Source organism: Oncorhynchus masou, chromosome 31, assembly GCF_036934945.1.
Source record: "Oncorhynchus masou masou isolate Uvic2021 chromosome 31, UVic_Omas_1.1, whole genome shotgun sequence".
NCBI lineage: Eukaryota > Metazoa > Chordata > Actinopteri > Salmoniformes > Salmonidae > Oncorhynchus > Oncorhynchus masou.
The window spans coordinates 19,200,837-19,225,103 of NC_088242.1; the positions used below are offsets into that span (position 1 = coordinate 19,200,837).

The 24,267-nt window shown below is 43.1% G+C and overlaps 1 protein-coding gene across 1 annotated transcript in view; it reads right to left on the bottom strand.

Annotated features, from left to right (window-relative positions):
• Nucleotides 1-24,267, bottom strand: part of LOC135523523 (protein kinase C epsilon type-like) — a 172,104-nt gene that overhangs the window by 118,222 nt on the left and 29,615 nt on the right. The window contains exon 2 of the mRNA XM_064950270.1: nucleotides 5,420-5,483. Within this exon, the coding sequence (XP_064806342.1) occupies nucleotides 5,420-5,483 (64 nt within the window). The remainder of the gene's footprint in view (nucleotides 1-5,419; nucleotides 5,484-24,267) is intronic.

The following is a 24,267-nucleotide window of genomic DNA, read 5'->3' on the forward strand; positions in this document are numbered from 1 at the left end:
TTCCCAATTAAATTACTTTTATCCAAAGCATCAGGCATAGTAAAACGACTTATCTGATAACTAGAATCGCTATGTGTGTACAACTGTATAATTCATGAATATGTAAAGATACACCGAAAGAGAGAATCCTAGAGCCGAAAGCTACAGTCAGGGTTATAATGCATGAATTAACAACCATCTGTAGCCAGAGGCAGAGGAAAGCACTCCCCTTGCACACTACACTACCCTGTTTTACACACCCTCTGTCTTATAATACAGGTGCTGAAGACACTACCCTGTTTTACACACCCTCTTTCTTATAATACAGGTGTTGAAGTCACAACCCGGTTTTACACACCCTCTGTCTTATAATACAGGTGTTGAAGTCACAACCCGGTTTTACACACCCTCTGTCTTATAATACAGGTGCTGAAGTCACGACCCGGTTTTACACACCCTCTGTCTTATAATACAGGTGTTGAAGTCACAACCCGGTTTTACACACCCTCTGTCTTATAATACAGGTGCTGAAGTCACGACCCGGTTTTACACACCCTCTGTCTTATAATACAGGTGCTGAAGTCACGACCCGGTTTTACACACCCTCTGTCTTATAATACAGGTGCTGAAGACATGTCACGCCCTGGCCTTAGTTATCTTTGTTTTCTTTATTATTTTGGTTAGGTCGGGGTGTGACATGGGGGATTTATGTGTTTTGCCTGGCCTAGGGGTTTTGTATGTTTATGGGGCTGTTTCCTTTCTAGGTAGTTTGTAAGTCTATGGTTGCCTAGATTGGTTCTCAATTAGAGGCAGCTGTCTATCGTTGTCTCTGATTGGGAACCATATTTAGGCAGCCATATTCTGTGGGTATTTTGTGGGTGGTTGTCTTCTGTCTTTGTGTCTATGCACCAGATAGGAATGTTTTCACATTTGTGTTTTGTATTTTGTAAGTGTTCTCGTTTATCGTCTATATTAAACATGTTGAACACTAACCACGCTGCATTTTGGTCCTCCTCTCCTTCAACAGAAGAAAACTGTTATAAGACACGACCCTGTTTTACACACCCTCTGTCTTATAATACAGGTGCTGAAGACACTACCCTGTTTTACACACCCTCTTTCTTATAAAACAGGTGCTGAAGACACTACCCTGTTTTACACACCCTCTGTCTTATAAAACAGGTGCTGAAGACACTACCCTGTTTTACACACCCTCTGTCTTATAAAACAGGTGCTGAAGACACTACCCTGTTTTACACACCCTCTTTCTTATAAAACAGGTGCTGAAGACACTACCCTGTTTTACACACCCTCTGTCTTATAAAACAGGTGCTGAAGACACTACCCTTGCTCTGACCTACCTAGCTAGGAAAGGACATGAGTGTCTCTTACTATCAAAGCAAATCAGCTTTTACAACAATTCATGTACATTTTAATATGTACAGCTAATTCACTCACAGACTTAAACCTAACCCTATCCGTGTCAGCAAAAGCTTTGAAATGTATGGGCGTGATACACTTATTCATGATAATGGTATTGAAATAATCAGAGTACTTATGATAAAATAGTTGATGATGAATCTCAGTGTATATTATTATTGTTGTTCTTCACCCCAGACAGGGACAAACAGATGGTTGTCGCTCTATGATGACAAGGTCTTTTTCCTGCCACTGTCCAATGACTCGCTCACACTAGCAAGTCACAGGAAATGCTAAATGTCCATTTCCTGATGTAACAATGATAAGGGAGCTTGAAACTCTGACTCACATATACTTCTCTCATGGCCACAGTCACATTACGGAGAGAATGAGAGAAAGAGAAAGACTAGAGAAGAAAGGAGCAAGAACCGAATGAAAGAATTGAAGCATCACTGAGAAATAGGTGAGTGTGACGTACTGTGACAGAGCACAACCACCCCTGTGTTTGAGTGACACATCAGTAACACGTTGAGTGATCCAGCCACCCTAAATAAGGGGGTGAGAGAATGACAAGAGAAAGAGACAGATGAGAGGGACTTCTCCTTTTAGTGGCTCTAATCAGCATCCAGGAAAAGGAGAGGATGGAGGGAAGAAATTGAAAGAGAGAATTTACAGATCTCATGTTGAATGGGAGCAGGCAAACCAATCAGAGATTGGTCAGTGCTAGGCAATCCAATCACCCTTTGCCTTGATGACTTTGCGCACTCTTGCATTCCCTCAACCAGCTTCATGAGGAATGCTTTTCCAACAGTCTTGAAGGAGTTCCCACATATGCTGAACACTTGTTGGCTGCTTTCCCTTCACTCCGCGGTCCAAGTCATTCCAAACCATCTCAATTGGGTTGAGTTCAGAAGATTGTGGCCAGGTCATCTGATGCAGCACTCCATCACTCTTCTTCTTGGTCAAATAGCCCTTACACATTCTGGAGGTGTGTTGGGTAATTGTCCTGCTGAAAAACAAATGATGGTCCCACTAAGCGCAACACAGATGGGATGGTGTATCGCTGCAGAATGCTGTGGTAGCCATGCTGGTTAAGTGTCCCTTGAATTCTAAATAAATCAGTAACAGTGTCACCAGCAAAACATTTGTTGTGCATTTAAAACATTTTTTTATGTAACTAGGCAAGTCAGTTAAGAACAAATTCTTATTTACAATGACGGCCTACCCCGGCCAAACCTGGACGACGCTGGGCCAATTGTGCGCCACCCTATGGGACTCCCAATCACAGCCGGATGTGATACAGCCTAATTTTGAACCAGGGACTGTAGTGACGCCTCTTGCACTGAGATGCAGTGACTTAGACCGCTGCGCCACTCGGGAGCAAAGCACCGCCCACACCCTCACACCTCCTCCTCCATGCTTCACGGTGGGAACCACACATGCGGAAATCTGTCATTTGGACTCAACAGACCAAAGGACAGATTTCCACCGGTATAATGTCCATTCCTCGTGTTTCTTGGCCCAAGCAAGTCTCTTCTTATTATTGGTGTCCTTTAGTAGTGGTTTCTTTGCAGCCATTAGGCCATGAAGGCCTGATTCCTGCAGTCTCCTCTGAACAGTTGATGTTGAGATGTGTCTGTTACTTGAACTCTGTGAAGCATTTATTTGGGCTGCAATCTGAGGCTGGTAACTCTAATTAACTTATCCTTGACAGCAGAGGTAACTCTGGGTCGTCCTTTCCTGTGGCGGTCCTCATGAGAGCCAGTTTCATCATAGCGCTTGATGGTTTTTGCGACTGCGCTTGAATAAACATTAAAAGTTCTTTCCGGATTGACTGACCTTCAGGTCTTAAAGTAATGATGGACTGTCGTTTCTCTTTGCTTATTTGAGCTGTTCTTGTCATAATATGGACTTGGTCTTTTACCAAATAAGGCTATCTTCTGTATACCACCCCTAGCTTGTCACAATACAACTGATTGGCTCAAATGGATTAAGAAGTTTAAGAAATTCCACAAATTAACTTTTAACAAGGCACACCTGTTAATTGAAATGCATTCCAGGTGACTACCTCATGAAGCTGGTTGAGAGAATGCCAAGAGTGTGCAAAGCTGTCATCAAGGCAAAGGGTGGCTACTTTGAAAAATCTCAAATATAAATATATATTTGGAATTGTTTAACACTTTTTTTGGTTACTACATGATTCCATATGTATTATTTCATGGTTCTGATGTCTTCACTATTATTCTACAATGTAGAGAATAGTCAAAATAATGAGTAGGTGTGTCCAAACCTTTGACTGGTACTGTATTTGGTCCCATATTCCTAGCACACAATGACTACTGTACATCAAACTTGTAACTCCACAAACTTGTTGGATGCATTTGCAGTTTGTTTTGGTGGTGTTTCAGATTATGTTGTGCCCAATATAAATGAATGGTAAATAATGTATTGTATCATTTTTAAATAATAATATATTTTTTATTGTAAATAACATGTTTCTGAGCACTTCTAAATTAATGTGGATGCTACTATGACTACAGATGATCATGAATAAATCATGAATTAGAATACGTGAGAAAGTTAGAGGGAAAAATATCATACCAAAAATGCTAACATCACCTGTAATTGGTAAAGGTTTCCAAGAAACTGAAGATCTCGTACAACGCTGTGTACTACTACCATCACAGAACAGCGCAAACGGGCTCTAACCAGAATAGAAAGAGGAGTGGGAGGCCCCGGTGCACAACTGATCAAGAGGACAAGTACATTGGAGAGTCACATGTCCGCAACTGGCAGCTTCATTAAATAGTACCCGCAAAACACCAGTCTCAACGTCAACAGTAAAGAGGCGACTCCGAGATGCTGGCCTTATCTCAAACTGGCCATTAAAAATAAAATATTAAGATGGGCAAAAGAACACAGACACTGGACAGAGGAACTAGAAGGCCAGCATCCCGGAGTTGCCTCTTCACTGTTGACATTGAGACTGGTGTTTTGAGGACTTGTGAGGCATCTGTTTCTCAAACTTGACATTCTACTGTTCTTTTCCTCATGCTCAGTTGTGCACCGGGGCCTCCCACTCCTCTTTCTATTCTGGTTAGAGCCAGTTTGCGCTGTTCTGTGAAGGGAGTTGTACACAGCGTTGTACCAGATCTTCAGTTTCTTGGCAATTTCTCGCATGGAATAGCCTTCATTTCTCAGAACAACACTGACGAGTTTCAGAAGAAAGTTATTTGTTTCTGGCCATTTTGAGCCTGTAATCGAAACCACAAATGATGATGCTCCAGATACGCAACTAGTCTAAAGAAGACCAGTTTTATTGCTTCTTTAATCAGGACAACAGTTTTCAGCTGTGCTAACATAATTGCAAAAGGGTTTTCTAATGATCAATTAGCCTTTTAAAATGATAAACCTGTATTAGCTAACACAACGTGCCTCTGTACACCTATGTAGATTTTCCATTAAAAATCAGCCGTTTCCAGCTACAATAGTCATATCCAACATTAACAATGTTTCCACTGTATTTCTGATCAAATGTATGTTATTTCAATGGACAAAAAATGTACCTTTCTTTCAAAAACCAGGACATTTCTAAGTGACCCCAAACTTTTGAACGGTAGTGTAGGTCCAACCACGTAACTTTTGACTACTTTAAAACAGTATAAGCAAATTTGTCTAAACACCTTCAAATGGGGGGGACGAGATACATAAAGTGCTTTTATGTCTAAATAGAAAGTGACATTCTGTCACCTCATATTAAACGTTGGATCTCAAATCCAAAATGCTGGAGTATTATTCAAACGTTTAGCTTCACTGTCCAAATACACACACTGTATACTGACTGTACACAATGTAACATCTGGCACAACACTCTAATAATGCACTTTCAAGGGAAAGTTTGTCAGTCGTGGGATAAGTAGAAATTGGGCATGTGGCCATACGTTTGGGCAAGCTGTGCCTCAGTGTAAACTAGTCAGATCCACTCATCGCTGATACTATATCAGCACAGCTCACAACTTACCTTCACTAGACGATCCAGACAGGTCCATGATGACGTACACCCTCCCCTCAGGCTCCAAGTCAATCTGGGAGAGAAGAACAAAACAGAACAAACTGTCAGCTTTCATACTGGAGTAGAAACACTGAATATGAAGTATAGTATGGTATGGAAACATGAAACCATTTCAGTGTTTGTAGAACATTACGTAGTGTACAGCAATGTCTCACTCGTCCCCCCCACCACACACACACACACACACCGTTCTCTCTGAGGGTACTGACACTGCTACAGTAATGGCTAATATTTAGTATGGCCAAAGAGGAAGAGCTGAAGAGAGAGGGTTCACTCCCATCAAAATCTGTCCACATGATAAGTGATAAGCAGACCGATAAGCAGACTGATAAGCAGACAACCTGCCTTCCCACCATTGGGAAAACGACTCCCATTGTTAGGGCGGAAACAAGACCATCTCGTCATTACAGTATCTGTGTGTGTGTGTGTGTGTGTGTGTGTGTGTGTGTGTGTGTGTGTGTGTGTGTGTGTGTGTGTGTGTGTGTGTGTGTGTGTGTGTGTGTGTGTGTGTGTGTGTGTGTGTGTGTGTGTGTGTGTGTGTGTGTGTGTGTGTGTGTGTGTGTGTGTGTGTGTGTGTGTGTGTGTGTGTGTGTGTGTGTGTGTGTGTGTGTGTGTGTGTGTGTAGTGTGTGTGTGTGTGTGTGTGTGTGTGTGTGTGTGTGTGTGTGTGTGTGTGTGTGTGTGTGTGTGTGTGTGTGTGTGTGTGTGTGTGTGTGTGTGTGTGTGTGTGTGTGTGTGTGTGTGTTACATTGTAGCTTTGTGGACGGTATACATCCGTTCACCCACGGCCCTCTCTAAACCATACCCCCCACCCACGGCCCTCTCTAAACCATACCCCCCACCCACGGCCCTCTCTAAACCATACCCCCCACCCACGGCCCTCTCTAAACCATACCCCCACCCACGGCCCTCTCTAAACCATACCCCCCACCCACGGCCCTCTCTAAACCATACCCCCCACCCACGGCCCTCTCTGAACCATACCCCCCACCCACGGCCCTCTCTAAACCATACCCCCCACCCACGGCCCTCTCTAAACCATACCCCCCACCCACGGCCCTCTCTGAACCATACCCCCCAACCACGGCCCCTCTAAACCATACCCCCAAACACGGCCCTCTCTAAACCATACCCCCCACCCACGGCCCTCTCTAAACCATACCCCCCACCCACGGCCCTCTCTAAACCATACCCCCCACTCACGGCCCTCTCTAAACCATACCCCCCACCCACGGCCCTCTCTAAACCATACCCCCCACTCCCGGCCCTCTCTAAACCATACCCCCCAACCACGGCCCCTCTAAACCATACCCCCCAAACACGGCCCTCTCTAAACCATACCCCCCACCCACACACACTCTCGCCCATCGATTGCCAAGCCTGGGCTCAAGTCCCTGGGGGCTCTACTGGGCATAAGCAGATGAGATTGAGTTATGGTGTGTGTGTGTGTGTGTGTGTGTGTGTGTGTGTGTGTGTGTGTGTGTGTGTGTGTGTGTGTGTGTGTGTGTGTGTGTTAGCTCATCTCATAAGAGAGAGTGGGCAGGGATCGCGGCGGCTGGGGCTCAGAGAGTTTCTACCGGCAGCAGCCGCCCACGGCCCATCCATAATCCCCTTCTGCACAGTGCACAAAGACACACACACACAGACTGCACCCAGCAATTTCCTCATCTGGTCCTGTTTTGAGCACACACATTGCTGAGAATTGGTGCAATCTCCACCGCAGAGAGGACGTGGGCTTGGGCTATATACGAGGTGAAGGAGGGGGCGCTACAGTGACAAAATCCATCATTCTACCATAATGCATTCTAAAATGGGATATGGCAACATTTGCAGGTGTCAGAACTTGGCTGCAGCTATAGGTGGCTTTCACAGATTATATGCTACAATTATATAGATATTGCAGCCTTCCCTAGCCACCCTAACACAATACAACACTCTAGCCTTCCTTCATCTCTCTCTCTTTCAGGTGCCCCAGATCCATCCATCAAACCCACAGCCAGCCCAGTAAATACAGCCCTTCTAGGGTACAGCAGTGCCCCCCTCCCCGCAGCCTGGGGTAAAGTGCAGAACAAATAGGGCCCACACATGTGAGGTGTTGACTGCCTTGCAATCTCTCCCCTTCCCTCTCTTCCTCTCTCTCCCTCCCTCCCTGGTAACCTGAGAAAGGTTCCGTGCCCCGGTGTAGTCGTCTGGAAGATGTGCAGTGTAAACAGACAAAAGGGAGAGAAAGAAGAGGAAGAGAAAGACGGAAGAAGAGAGACAGAGAGAGGGTGGAGTAGGCCTCTTCCCCAGCCTGCATGTTGGAACAATAGTCTTCCAGCAGTAGGTTAGACAATACATTCGTCTGTATTTGAGGCCACAGAAACACATAGAAATAGAACATATAGATAATAGATAGATCTCTACACTCTTAGAAAAACAAGTTATATCTAGAACCTAAAAGAAGAACCATTTGAAGAAACCTGTTTGGTTCCAGGTAGTGGTTTATTGGTTTATTGGGATCCCTATTAACTTTTGCCAAAACAGCAGGTATTCTTCCTGGGGTCCACAAAAAAAACATTAAACATGACAAGTAGAACCCTTTAGGTTCCAGATAGAACTTTTTGGAGTTCCATGTAGAACCATTTCCACAGAGGGTTTTACATGGAACCCAAGAGTTGTACCTGGAATCATAAAGGGTTCTACCTGGACAGCCGAAGAACCCTTTCAGGACCCTTTGTACTACAGATGGATAGCCAAGAACAGGATGTCGGGCACTTTGTGGATCAGTGCTCTTGAAGTGCATTCTGTAGAATGCAGACTGTGAGAGGGACAAGTATCCTATTCTTACTGCATAGTGCCTCCCCTCTCAGTGCTGTTGAGAAGGCCTCTGAGTGCTGCTCAGAAGATGATGTTGTTGTCCGGACGGAGTAGAGACAGAGCCATGGTGGAGTGGCGACATGTTTGTTATCCCGCCATGCGACCCCCGACTCCCCCCACCCCTGCCTCCTTTCCTGTGAGGTCACAGGCCTCCATTCATCAACAGCCTTCTGGGCACGCTCAGTCTCACAGGTGCAGTGGCCACTAAATATAGACGCCAGCTAAGGAAGGAAAGGCTGAGTGTGTGTGTGTGTGTGTGAGAGAGAGAGAGAGAGAGAGAGAGAGAGAGAGAGAGAGAGAGAGAGAGAGAGAGAGAGAGTTTATGTCGTGTCCTGTGTATCTGAGTGGGTTCCAGAGAGAAAGCCAAATAGATGAGGATGTGTGTTGTGTATTTATATTTATATTTGTGTGGACTTGAACTGTATAGAACCACATCTTTATTCAGCAACAACAGTGCTTTACCACTATAGAGTGTTTTAGGCAAGAACAGTACATCATCTATTTTCACACTGAATATATGTGTTTAAGTTGCAGTATATTACATCAGTAGATACACAGACTACACACACTCTACAAGGTGTCGAAAGTATTCCACAGGGATGCTGGCCCATGTTGACTCCAATGCTTCCCACAGTTGTGTTAAGTTGGCTGGATGTCCTTTGGGTGGTGGAACATTCTTGGTACACACAGGAAACTGTTGAGTGTGAAAAACCAGCAGCGTAGCAGTTCTTGACACAAATTGGTGGCCTGAGACCTACTACCCCGTTTTGTCTTGACAATTCACCCTCTGAAAGGCACATGTAAACAATCCATGTCTCAATTGTCTCAAGGCTTAAAAACCCTTCTTTAACCTGTCTCCTCCCCTTAATCTTCATACTCCCGAGTGGCGCCGTGGTCTAAGGCACTGTATTGCAGTGCTAAAGGCGTCACTACAGACCCTGGTTTGTTCACAGTCTGTGTCACAACCAGCTGTGATCAGGAGTCCCATAGGGCGGCGCACAATTAGCCCAGCGTCATCCAGGTTAGGGGGGGTAGGCCGTCATTGTAAATAAGAATTTGTTCTTAAACTGACTTGCAGAAAGACTGTTTAGCTAGGTACAACAGAGTGAATCAGAAGACATTGCTTCTCATTCTAGTGCCGTGACCAATACACTCAGAATGCTTTGAATATCTTTGATTACTCATCCTATATATCAACCTCTTCAGGTGCAGCAGCACTCCTATACTCCTCGTAATGTGATGGCATCCCACGGGACACACAGTGGTTGAACGTTTCCACGTCATTTAAATTAAATTACTCTAAACCAACGTGGAATAGATGCTGAATTTACGTCTTTGCCCAATGGGATTACATGTAGCCAGGGTGGGGGAGGAGAGGAGATGGCTAGGGGACCAGGAAATCAAATATATTTTTACTAAACTTTTTAAATAAATTAAAGCAGTATTTCTTAATCCTGGTCTTTGGGACCTAAAGGGGTGCACATTTTAGTTTTTGCCCTAGCACTACACAGCTAGCACTACACAGCTAGCACTACACAGCTAGCACTACACAGCTAGCACTACACAGCTAGCACTACACACCTAGCACTACACACCTAGCACTACACACCTAGCACTACACAGCTGAGTTTTAATGATCAACTCTTCATCAAGCTTTGATGATTTGAATCAGGTGTGTAGTGCTAAGGCAAAAACTAAAATGTGCACCCCTTGGGGTCCCCAGGACCAGGACTGATAACCACTGAATTAAAGGAATTACAGTTCATACCTTTTTTTGCATAATCTTACTTGTTTGTGTAATCAGAATACTTCAAAAACAAGTCTTGGAATTGAAATAGTAGGGGATATATAGAAAATCAGAAACAGATTACTGAGAGAGATGAGATTCTTCTATAGTCATATTCAGCCTGTCAGTTGCTTTGTCTTTTCTGCCAGTACCCATATGAACAGACACTGACATGTTAGTGAGTGCTTTGAGTGCTGTACTCTAAACACAAGACACATTCATCCCCATTCAATGTCTCCTTCCACCAAGGTCATAGCTTTGTGTTTTTATATTAGTTTGAAGATTTTAATTTGAAATTCAGTTTAGTTTCAGTTTGTTTTCTGATCTGATTTACACATTTTTATCTAGTTTACATTTGATGGTTTTTGTATTATTTCATTTCAGTTTTAGTTTTTGTGTTCAGGACACAAGTAGCCATATATGTGTTGTTGAGTGTTTTTTTTATATCCCTTCTTCATTTCACTTCATCTCAATATCTGCAACGTATCTGCAAGAGTACAGAACCACACACATGCACCAGAAAATGAAACTGTATAGTTTAAATGTCCAATCCAGCTGTTTTTATCTCAATATCAAATCATTTCTGGGTAACAATTAAGTACCTTACTGTGATTGTTTTCAATTAAAATGGTTTAAAAAAATCAAAATAGCTTCCTAGCAAAGAGCAATTTGTCAAGCAAGAATTTTGCTCGGACTGTCTGGGAGTGGTCTGAGTGAGGAGGGAAAAAGGAAAATGAGCTGTTATTGGCAGAGAGGTTTGGAACTCTAGTTTTTATTTGTATACTTAAGCAATAAGGAACGAGGGGGTGTGGTATATGACCAATATACTATGGCTAAGGGCTGTCCTCATCAAAATGGCATTATCATCACTTTCACAATTTCACAGTGTTATTCCAACCTCATAGTGTGGAAATATATATAAAATATAGGCTTTAATTCCATTTCTGTAGCTTTCGCTTCATCCGGCTCCTCACTCTCCTTCTCACTGTGCCTCTATGTCAGTTAGTGCTGCAAAAACTATAATGTTTTATGACCCTAGCAGTGCTCATATCTGTCTTATTTCACACATGTACAGTTGTACCACTCCACAAACTATAGTTTTGGCAAGTCAGTTAGGACATCTACTTTGTGCATGACACAAGTCATTTTTCAAACATTTGTTAACAGACAGATTATTTCACTTATAATTCACTGTATCACAATACCAGTGGGTCAGAAGTTTACATACACTAAGTTGACTGCCTTTAAACAGCTTGGAAAATTCCAGAAAATGATGTCATGGCTTTAGAAGCTTCTGATAGGCTAATTGACATCATTTGAGTCAATTGGCGGTGTACCTGTGGATGTATTTCAAGGCCTTCCATCAAACTCAGTGCATCTGCATAACATCATGGGGAAATCAAATGAAATCAGCAAAGACCTCAGAAAAAAAAGTGTAGACCTCCACAAGTCTGGTTCATCCCTGGGAGCAATTACCAAACCCCTGGAGGTACCACGTTCATCTGTACAAACAATAGTACGCAAGTATAAACACCATGGGACCACGCAGCCGTCATACCGCTCAGGAAGGAGAAGCTTTCTGTCTGTTAGAGATGAACGTACTTTGGTGCGAAAAGTGCAAATAATTCACAGAACAACAGAAAAGGACCTTGTGAAGATGCTGGAGGAAACAGCTACAAAAGTATCTATATCCACAGTAAAACGAGTCCTATATTGACATAACCTGGAGGCCACTCAGCATGGAAGAAGCCACTGCTCCAAAACCGCCATAAAAAGGCCAGACTACGGTTTGCAACTGCACATGGGGACAAAGATCATCCTTTTTGGAGAAATGACTCTGGTCTAATGCAACAAAAATATAACTGTTTGGCCATAATGACCATCTTTATGTTTGGAGGAAAAAGGGGTGGCTTGCAAGCCGAAGAACACCATCCAAACCGTGAAGCACGGGGGTGGCAGCATCATAGTGTGGGGGTGCTTTGCTGCAGGAGGGACTGGTGCACTTCACAAAATAAATGGTATCATGAGGATGGAAAATTATGTGAATATATTGAAGCAACATCTCAAGACATCAGACAGGAAGTTCAAGCTTGGTCGCAAATGGGTCTTCCAAATGGACAATGACCCCAAGCATACTTCCAAAGTTCTGGCAAAATGGGTTAAGGACAACAAAGCCAATGTATTGGAATGGCCATCACAAAGCCCTGACCTCAATCCTATGGAAAATTTGTGGGCAGAACTGGAGGAGGCCTACAAACCTGACTCAGTTACACCAGCTCTGTAAGGAAGAATGGGCCAAAAGTCACCCAACTTATTGTGGGAAGCTTGTGGAAGGCTACCCAAAACATTTGACCCAAGTTAAACAATTTTAAAGGCAATGCTACCAAATACAAATTGAGTGTATGTAAACTTCTGACCCACTGGGAATGTGATGAAAGAAATAAAAGCTGAAATAAATCATTATCTCTACTATTATTCTGACATTTCACATTCTTAAAATAAAGTGGTGATCCTAACGGACCTAAAACAGGGAATCTTTACTTGGATTAAATGTCAGGAATTGTGAAAAACTGAGTTTAAATGTATTTGGCTGAGGTGTATGTAAACTTCCGACTTCAACTGTACAAGTGTGTATTATATGCATGTGTGAATTGGAAATTCTTTTTTTTTTTTTTTACATATCCCAGCTCCCCCTCAGACACCCTCGGAGTGTGGGGTCACGGCCAGGGTCAGCGAGCCTGGAGCAGTTATGGCGAGCCTGGAGCAGTTATGGTTAAGTGCCTTGCTCAAGGGCACATTGATAGCTTTTCACCTTGTTGGCTCTGGGATTCGAACTAGTGACCTTTCGGTTACTGGCCCAACATTAACTGTTAGGCTACCTGTCGCCCTATACACACACATTCTCCCTCCCTCCCTTGTCGGGGAGGCTGTTTTGTGAAAACACCTTGGGCTGAATGGCGTCTGTTAAAAGATGTTGACATATTTTCAGCAATCAACCATCAAACCCTGACCTGACTGGTTTCATGCCTCTCCCTTGCATCTTTCATCAGAGACCTCTTATCTTCTCGCCTGTTCCTTACTTCCAGCAATGTCCAACGACACCCTCCATCCCTCGCAATAAAGGAGCGATAAAGAGACACACGACTCCATGTCTGTGGAAAAGCTCTTCAACTTTGCACCCCCCACCACCCTCATCTGTGTGTGTGTGTGTGTCTGTGTGTATGTGTGTGTGTGTGGTGTGTGGTGTGTGGTGTGTGTGTGTGTGTGTGTGTGTGTGTGTGTGTGTGTGTGTGTGTGTGTGTGTGTGTGTGTGTCTATGAACAGTGTTGAGTCTTCAGAGGCTGTGGTAAGTCGCCCAAAAATAAAGGCCTTTGAGCACTCCTGCCTTCTTGTCTGAGTCTGCCTAGATGGGGATTGGATCTGGTAGTGGAGTATCTCTGAGTCTGTCTAAATGAGGATTGGCTCTGGCAGTGGAGTATCTCTGAGTCTGTCTAAATGAGGATTGGCTCTGGCAGTGGAGTATCTCGAGTCTGTCTAAATGAGGATTGGCTCTGGCAGTGGAGTATCTCTGAGTCTGTCTAAATGAGGATTGGCTCTGGCAGTGGAGTATCTCTGAGTCTGTCTAAATGAGGATTGGCTCTGGCAGTGGAGTATCTCTGAGTCTGTCTAAATGAGGATTGGCTCTGGCAGTGGAGTATCTCTGAGTCTGTCTAAATGAGGATTGGCTCTGGCAGTGGAGTATCTCTGAGTCTGTCTAAATGAGGATTGTCTCTGGCAGTGAAGTATCTCTCCTTCCTGATAAAGTGAAAGCACATGACAGTGCTGTTCTCTATGGCTCTGGCCCACCCAACACCGTGCTAGAGAGGGGATAGTATTCTGAGGAGAATATCAACTACTGCACACACACACACACACAACTGCATACAGTATTTGTTGCTCATTCATAGTGCTACAATGAGTCACACATTGAATAGTTCTTAGTTACAGTTTCTAGGTAATTTTCGCTTTCATTTTTCTGTTTATTCTATTCTGTCTTTCTAGTCTGTTTATCGCTATTGTCAAAAACTGAATGAAGGGAACTGGGAGAGGGAGAGACAAAGAGAGAGGGAGAGAAAGAGAGAGGGAGAAAGAGAGAGGGAAAGACAAAGAGAGAGGGAGAGAAAGAGAGAGGGAGAGCGAGAAAGAGAGAGGGAGAGGTAAGAAAGAGAGGGAGAGAAAGAGAGAGGGAGAGGGAGAGAAAGAGAGAGGGAGAGGGAGAAAGAGAGAGGGAGAGGGAGAAAGAGAGGGGGAGAGAAAGAGAGAGGGAGAGGGAGAAAGAGAGAGGGAGAGGGAGAAAGAGAGGGAGAGAAAGAGAGAGGGAGAGACAAAAGAGGGGGGATAAAGAATGGAAGATACAAAGAGATGGAGAGAAAGAGAGAGGGAGAAAGAGAGAGGGAGAGGGAGAGGGAGAAAGAGAGAGGGAGAGAAAGAGAGAGGGAGAGACAAAGAGGGGAGATAAAGAATGGAAGAGACAAAGAGAGGGAGAGAAAGAGAGAGGGAGAGGGAGAAAGAGAGAGGGAGAGGGGGGCAAGGTTACAGGAGCAGGGAGAACACAGAGCACATTGTGTTTTATCTCTGGCCTCAGTGACAGTGTGCACCCGAAGAGTGACACACACCAGAGCCTTCTCTCTCACACACACACATACGCACTTTAAAAAAACACACACGCCCTGTGAAACACACAAACACGTTGAAAAGCACTCATACACTCACCAGAGCCCCCTATGAATCCTCACAGAGACACACACGTGTATTGTCATATAGAATTTATCATTGCAATTTCAAATACTGTAGTATTTCTTTATGGTAATCACATTCAGCTAGAAAGGGATGCATGTGAAATTCAACCAACTGGATTCATGTGGTAGTGACCTCTTACCCAGATTAGCCTTGGCAAGAAGCCATTTTCAAAGCGTCAATCAATCATAATTTGCAATTAGCAATCAAGGCACAGGCTATACAAGTGAAACAGTACAACTGCTGTCTAAAAAACAACAGCTATCACGCATGGCAGGCAATACTTTAATTATAGTAAAATGATTCAGAATACAGACATCATGAATATCTGTTTATTTTCTGTTGGAACACAACACTTTTTGTATCGATTTTTAATTGATATTTAACATTTATTTAACTAGTCAAGTCAGTTAAAAACAAATTTTTATTTACAATGACAGCCTACCCTGGCAAAACCCTCCCCTAACCCGGACGACACTGGGCCAATTGTGTGCAGCCCTATGGGACTCCCGATCACGGCTGATTGTGATACAGCCCGGGCTCAAACCCGGGTCTGTAGTGATGCCTCTAGCACTGAAATGCAGTGCCATAGATCGCTGTGTCCCTCAAGGAACCCACATGTTGTAAAGGAGGAAATCAACTGTAAAGTACAGCCAACTGATTTGCCATCATAAGCCTTTAGTGTGTGTATGTCTGTGTTTGTGTGCGCACACAGACCAAACTGGGGATGGCAACACAGAAATGACTCTGGTGATATGCTGAAGGAAAACTGCAGCAGTGTGTGCAGTGAAAACACATGCCCAGTTGCACACAAAGTCAAAGGAAGAGCGAATAAAACACCGAATTTTAAATTGTTTACATTTCAAGCATGTCTCCGGGGTCCTTTTTCAAACAGCACTTCACTTCAAAGTCAATTAGTGTGATGAAGACGTTTCTATTAGCATGGAACAAGATTCCAACATCATCTCAACCCTAACACACACGCTAACACAGTTCTACAAAACAGACATAAACACTTGAGACCCGGGGAGCTTGCCTCAGTGGACCCTCTGAGAGATACGCCAGGAGACGTTACACACACACACAAACACGGATGGGCGCACGCACACACAACTAGCTGAAACACACAATCTGGCCACCCTGCTGTGTGTCAGCAGAGAGTAGTTCAAGGTTGGGGATTGGCCTGGCTCCTTCAGCTAATGCACTCACACCAGCCAGAACAGAACAGAACAGAACACAGCTCTAGAAGCCAAGACTGGGCCTGCATCTAAACACTAGGGACAGGAGAAGCATACAAGAAACACATACACACATACAGTTGAAGTCGGAAGTTTACATACACTTAGGTTGGAGTCATTAAAAGTGGTTTTTCAACCACTCCACAAATTTCTTGTTAACAAACTATAGTTTTGGCAAGTCAGTTAGGACATCTACTTTGTGCATGACACAAGTCAATTTTCCAAAAATTGTTTACAGACAGATTACTTCACTTATAATTCACTGTATCACAATTCCAGTGGGTCAGAAGTTTACATACACTAAGTTGACTGTGCCTTTAAACAGCTTGGCAAATTCCATAAAATTATGTCCTGGCGTTAGAAGCTTCTGACTAATTGACATCATTTGAGCCAATTAGAGGTGTACCTGTGGATGTATTTCAAGGCCTACATTCAAACTCAGTGCCTCTTTGCTTGACATCATGGGAAAATAAAAATAAATTAGCCAAATGGTAGACCTCCACAAGTCTGGTTCATCTTTGGGAGCAATTTCCAAATGCCTGAAGGTACCACGTTCATCTGTACAAACAATAGTACGCAAGTATAAACACCATGGGACCATGCTGCCATCATACCACTCAGGGAGGAGATGCGTTCTGTCTCCTAGAGATGAACTTACTTTGGTGCGGAAAGTGCAAATCAATCCCAGAACAACAGCAAAGGACCTTGTGAAGATTCTGGAGGAAACAGGTACAAAGGTATCTATGTCCACAGTAAAACGGGTCCTATATCGACATAACCTGAAAGGCCGCTCAGCAAGGAAGAAGCCACTGCTCCAAAACCACCATAAAAAGTCAGACTATGCTTTGCAACTGCACATGGGGACAAAGATCGTACTTTTTGGAGAAATGTCCTCTGGTCTGAGGAAACAAAAATAGAACTGTTTGGCCATAATGACCATTGTTATGTTTGGAGGAAAAAGGGGAGGCTTGCAAGCCGAAGAACACCAACCTAACTGTGTGGCAGCATCATGTTGTGGGGGTGCTTTGCTGCAGGAGGGATTGATGTACTTCACAAAATAGATGGCATCATGAGAAAGAAAATGATGTGGATATATTGAAGAAACATCTCAAGACATCATTCAGGAAGTTAAAGCTTGTTTGCAAATGAGTCTTCCAAATGGACAAAGTATACTTCCAAAGTTGTGGCAAAATGGCTTAAGGACAACAACGTCAAGGTATTGGAGGGGCCATCCCCTATCCTATCCATCCCCAATCCTATAGAAAATTTGTGGGCAGAACTGAAAAAGCGTGTGCGAGCAAGGAGGCCTACAAACCTGACTCAGTTACACCAGCTCTGTCAGGAAGAATGGGCCAAATTTCACCCAACTGATTGCGGGAAGCTTGTAGAAGGCTACCTGAAACATTTGATCCAAGTTAAACAATTTAAAGGTGATGCTACCAAATACTAATTGAGTGTATGTAAACTTCTGACTCTAAATAAATAAATAAAAGCTGAAATAAATCATTCTCTCTACTACTATTATTCTGACATTTCACATTCTTAAAATAAAGTGGTGATCCTAAGACAGGGAATTTTTACTAGGATTATATGTCAGGAATTGTGAAATTTTTTGTTTAAGGTGTATGTAAACTTCCAACTTCATCTGTACATACATATACACTCTTCTTACCCCTCAACACACTCTGTCCTCTTCCACAACCAGCCAGAGAGTGCTAATTATACCTCATTACCCCAGCAAGGCTGACCTGTTTGGAGATACGGTGTGTGTGTGTGTGTGTGTGTGTGTGTGTGTGTGTGTGTGTGTGTGTGTGTGTGTGTGTGTGTGTGTGTGTGTGTGTGTGTGTGTGTGTGTGTGTGTGTGTGTGTGTGTGTGTGTGTGTGTGTGTGTGCCCTACTGCATATGAGAGCAATGCTTTTTGGGTAGGGTGAGGGAGGCCATCCATTAAAAGCAGTGTAGAACTGTGACTATAGGACCTAGGTCTTCCGAGAGACCAAAACTCTTCCAGAACGTTGAATCAAACTAAAAAAATCAAGAATATAACATATAAGTATATATAAAACATAGCATCACTTAATGAGCCCGACATGATATGTTATGTAGCCAGACAATTCTAGTTCTACAGAAGAGGGAACAATGCTTTTTTATGACATTATGAATGAATGAAACAGGCTGGCCGCGCTTCAGACAGAACCCGCATGGACCCAACACGATTACACAACTCAAGGAAGCCAACATCACTATCACACTATCACCAATAGCGACAACAACAGCGTCACATCAAAGGTGACAGGCTCATGGTGCTGAAATGACCGCCACTGTAATACTCCTTCAGCACTCCATGGCGCTGAAGGAGAGACCATTTTGGTCAAACACATAGACAGGGCTGATAGACAGGAGACAGCAGTCACACACAGCATCATGTTAAAGAATAAGGAGCCCATTCACTCCAGTAGGCCCCATGAAATCATAACAATACAAAAGCGCAACCACTTAATGTCCAAAATTAAATGAACAAACCAGCTATAACTTCCCATTGCAAATATATTTGATCACGTTCATCATACTAACCGGCGATCTAAAGTTTAAATGCAACCATGTTTCACAGTCAATATTTTCAAAGAGATAGCCTAGCTAACAGCAAGAGGTAGTGTAGCTAACAGCAAGAGATAGCGTAGCTAAGAGCAAGAGATAGCGTAGCTAAGAGCAAGAGATAGCCTAGCTAACAGCAAGAGATAGTGTAGCTAACAGCAAGAGATAGTGTAGCTAACAGCAAGCCGGCTGCAACAGAAAACAGTGCCACAAACCGGATAATGATCATCTGTAGACTAAGTTTGAAACTGGAGTAAAAAGTACATTAGTTTCTTTAGGAATGTAGTGAAGTAAAGGTTGTCAAACATATATATAATGAAGTACAAATACCCCCCAAAAACGACTTATTTCCTTAAGTACTCTACACCACTCTACACCACTGCGGTTTTATGAATTCATGATCTCTTGTGCTCTCAATAGTGACATGTCCAGACCTTTGAGAATCACTTTTTTTTTTACGGCCCCACCCATTGCAAGTTAAAATGCCATTGGTTAATTCCACTGTCACTCCAAAATTCTGCTTTAATACAGTTGAAAGACAGCTTCTGAAATCTTAGCCATTGGCTACCTGAGACCACCAAAGAAAATCCTGATTGGATACATTTTTCTATTGCGTATTAACCCTTCTCTTTCCAACACAAACTGATGAGATTAAATCAGAAAATCATTACAATTATTGTAAATATGTAATAGAAATATAGGCCTTATCTGAAGGCCTAGAAGGCTCTGATGGTTCCTCACCGATTAAAAGAGTAAACTGTTAAATATTCAATAAGCTCTCTGTGCACATACAAGCACACACACAAGCACACACACACACACACACACACACACACACACACACACACACACACACACACACACACACACACACACACACACACACACACACACACACACTCTTCTGTCAGTGGCCACTCATCCCTGTCCCCCTCGACAGCCATGTCAGTCTTTCACTAATTTGTCCCTGCTGAATAAATAATGCAGCACCTTTTGCCAGAGAGCAGCTCAAGTGACTGGACAGCTATCCACTGGAAATCAGGCAGACCCTAAAGACATCTGAGGAGTAGACAAATAATACACAGTGCTGACCACAAACTAAAATCCCAACATTTTGCAGAAAATAAACAATGGCCGCCATTGTGGCCTTAAAAAAAGGTCTGTCTCTTCACATAACACTGACCGGAAAACACTGGCTTAGGTGAAAGCAGAATGGAATATGTCCACAGGAAATGTGCTTTCACCTATCCCATTCTTTAATTAACATCAGAGATGAAAGACAAGGAGATGAGGAGAGAAAACCCCTTTGGACTATTAAGACGCACCCAAGAGATGGACCCCTCCCTGTCTGTCTATGGGTGTCTAACCACATGCCTGTGACATCTACTTCCTCGTCTGCCCAGCATCACACACCCGTCCAATACTTCAGAGATGAAAAGCCAACGTGTCAGTCTTACTACCACACTAGTGATTGACACTGCCAGCCAGCTGCTTTCCAGGAAGTCACTCTTTCACTTGCATTGGCAATGTAAACATGTGTTTCCCCTGCCAATAAATCCCTTTGAATATGTAATATGTAATTTAATTGAGAGGGGGGGGTGACACATCCGTTGATGTCACGTTGAGCTCCAACTGCTCCACAATGTCATGTTGCTGTTGCGAGCTCAAATGTAATCTTGGATTAATTTCCTCTGAAACTGAATTATAATCTTGTAAAGAGAGTGGTTTTAGAGCACAACCTGGCAGGTGTTGGCGGGACGTTGGGGACAGTCACAGGGCGATGGGGAGGTCAGTTATATAAGTGAGAACAGGACATAAGCCTGTCCACACACTGAATAGAGTGAATAGATGATTAGGAATGTATGCCTTTAGTGTGATGCTCTATAATGTACATTGCTCCCCCACAGCAAGCCCTGCCCAGACCCAGGAGACCCTCTGGGTGTGTCTGACAGTGCAGGCTTTCTGAGGGCGACGGGGAGAGGAAACCAGGCCTGTCCATTAAGCTGTTTGGCTAATTAACGAGTTTCTCGTTAGTGTGAGACCTGGGAACCTGGAACAGATTCCATGATACAGTGGATCAAAGAGTGCATGGACTCTCTCTGTCCTTTCTCCTCTCTCTCACTGACGTCTCATTCTGTTCTACAATCCATCCTTTCCTCCTTCTCTTAATCTCTTTCTCGCTCTCTCTTCCCTCTCTCTCCTCCCGCTCTCTCCATCTCTGTCATTTCACACTGTTCTCCAATCCCTCCTTTCCACTCTCTTTCTCTCTCTGAGTGAGAGGTAGTCCTCCCACTCCCATCTGTCATCACTGTTTCCTCAGCACAGCACTGACCATTCACACAAGACATGAATGCCATTGCCAAGATTCACACACAACACACACGTTAGCCAAATCTGTACATCCAGCAAAGGAGTGTATCTGCATAATACAGTGTGTGTATGACGAGAAACTGCAAAGTGCTTTTATCATACAGACAGATATTCAAGATATACACGTATGTTAGAATTTATTTTAGAGTATGTTATCATATGAAGCCTTCCTCTAAGGTTATCCACTCCCACACATACCTCAGTCTCTCTCTCTCCATCTCTCTATATTCCTCCATCCATCATCTTCCTATCCTCAGCGTGAAAGGAGGAGAGTGGTATGAGCCACCCACATCCATCTGCCATCACAACTTCCTCCAACCCGGACAATTACCATACAGACCAGGGTTTCCGTTAGCCGGTAATTGCTGTCTTTTGGCCACCCCAAAAAATGAAAAGCTGATAAATCAAATTGTTGCAGGCCAAATTGCCCGGGAGAAAAAACAACATTAGGCAGACGGTCAGAGCGTCACCCACCACTTGACAATGTGAGCTGGAGGACATGTGCATTTTAAAACAAACCTAATTGTTTGAAACCTGCATGTTTTATTTCATATTATGAGGCATGTCTTACCTTGCTTGAAAATCCGACCACAGAAATGTGGAGGAAATGATTTTTAGAAAGACTTCATAGGCGGCGCATGAGTTTCAAGTTTGGGGAAGCATACAATGTATCCTACCATTTCCACCAATCTGCGTGTCAGTTATGATTTTCATATGTGCATTCATTTCAATAATACTGTTTTCGTCAAAATCATTGTCACTTGGTTAATCATAAAAACATAATTAAAATGATCAAATATCAAAGTTAAATTCAACTAATGTGAGAGCACCAGCCTCTGCCATTTGGACACATACACCTTAATCATTGGCGGCTCGTTAGCATAAATGAGCACATGGAACTCAGAGAGTGCCAATGCAGCCGTTGGCCAACAACTTCCATTGTCAAACTAAAGTAAAAATACATAAAGCCGACAAATAAAAACAGCAGAAAATATATTCTGGTTCTTTCAATCACATTCATCTCTCTACTCATTCTGTCTGCCTCCCTTTCTATTTGTCTTGACTTGAGCTATCACTAGTGAAGTGCAACATTGTATCAACTAGCCTATTCCAGGCCCTCAGAGTTTCCCACTCCAGTTTTTGATCATATAAATAATATTTTTCTCTTTCACACTGAGGTTTGGTGATTATCGAGGGGGTGAAAGTTAGAAAGATTTTTCTAGGCCTACTGTGAGGAACTATTAGGCTGTAATTCGCAATGGATGTAAAAAAAAAAACAGACTTCGTTGACTTACTGTGTGAGGTGAAGAGAAGATGACTGAGAAGCTCAGTTTATTAGTGGTGGACGTCGTGACTAATCAGAAATCAAATGGGCACTAGCGTGCAGCAGGCCAGGTAGGCTACTTCTCAGGCTCAGGCTTACGCACCCCCTCGTCAGTAACAAGACCTGACAAAGATCATTACTCACACGGGGCACTCCAAACAAAAGGCAATGAAAAAATGGACAACTCTTAAATTATGGTTATGAAATAAACCAAAACTTGTGTGTAGCAGGTTGTGAACTCTGCAATCTACGTTTCCACTCCGAGAATGAGAACGCTAAATGACTGTAGACCAAATACAAATGCATCAACACAAGTCTACCATTCAAAGGTTTGGGGTCATTTAGTCCTTGTTTTTGAAGGAAAAGCATTTTTTGTCCATTAAAATTACATCAAATTGATCAGAAATACAGTGTAGACATTGTTAATGTTGTAAATGACTGTAGTAGCTGGAAACGGCAGATATTTTATGGAATGCTCAAACCACTAGGCTACTTGCCGCATCCCGGAGTTGCCTTTTCACTGTTGATGTTGAAACTGGTGTTTGGTGGGGTGGCAGGGTAGCCTAGTGGTTAGAGTGTTGGACTAGTAACTGTGAAGGTTGCAAGTTCAAATCCCCGAGCTGACAAGGTACAAAGCTGTCGTTCTGCCCCTGAACAGGCAGTTAACCCACTGTTCCTATGCCATCATTGAAAATAAGAATTTGTTCTTAACTGACTTGCCAAGGAAAAATAAAAAATATCTACATGGGTGTAGGCCCATTATCAGCAACCATCACTCCTGTGTTCCAATGGCATGTTGGAATTTTAAAAGGCTAATTGATCATTAAAAAACCCTTTTGCAATTATGTTAGCACAACTGAAAACTGTTGTACAGATTAAAGAAGCAATAAAACTGTCCTTCTTTAGACTAGTTTTATTTTACCTTTATTTAACTAGGCAAGTCAGTTAAGAACAAACTCTTATTTTCAATGACGCCTAGGAGCAGTGGGTTAACTGCCTTGTTCAGGGGCAGAACAACATGTTTTTACCTTGTCGGCTCGGGGATTTGATCTTGCAACTTTTTGGTTACTAGTCCAATGCTCAAACCACTAGGCTACTTGCCGCATCCCAGGGTTGCCTCTTCACTGTTGATGTTGAAACTGGTGTTTGGCGGGTACTATTTAAGGAAGCTGCCAGTTGAGGACTTGTGAGGCGTCTGTTTCTCAAACTAGACACTCTAATGTCCTCTTGCTCAGTTGTGCACCGAGGCCTCCCACTCACCTCCCTCCCACCTCTTTATATTCTGGTTAGAACCAGTTTGTGCTGTTCTGTGAAGGGAGTAGTACACAGCGTTGTACCAGATCTTCAGTTTCTTGGCAATTTCTCGCATGGAATAGTCTTCATTTCTCAGAGCAAGAATAGACTGACGAGTTTCAGAAGAAAGTTCTTTGTTTCTGGCCATTTTGAGCCTGTAATCGAACTCACAAATGCTGATGCTCCAGATACTCAACTAGTCCGAAGGCCAGTTTTATTGCTTCTTTAGTCCATTTTCAGCTGTGCTAACATAATTGCAAAAGGGTTTTCTAATGATCAATTAGCCTTTTAAAATGATAAACTTGGATTAGCTAACACAAAGTGCCATTGGAACACAAGAGTGATGGTTGCTGATAATGGGGCTTTGTACGCCGATGTAGATATTCCATAAAAAAATCTGCTGTTTTCAGCTACAATATTAATTTACAACATTAACAATGTCTACACTGTATTTCTGATCAATCTGATGTTATTTTAATGGACCAAATGTGTGCTTTTCTTTCAAAAACAAGGACATTTCAAAGTGACCCCAAACTTTTGAAAAGTAATGTATGTGACC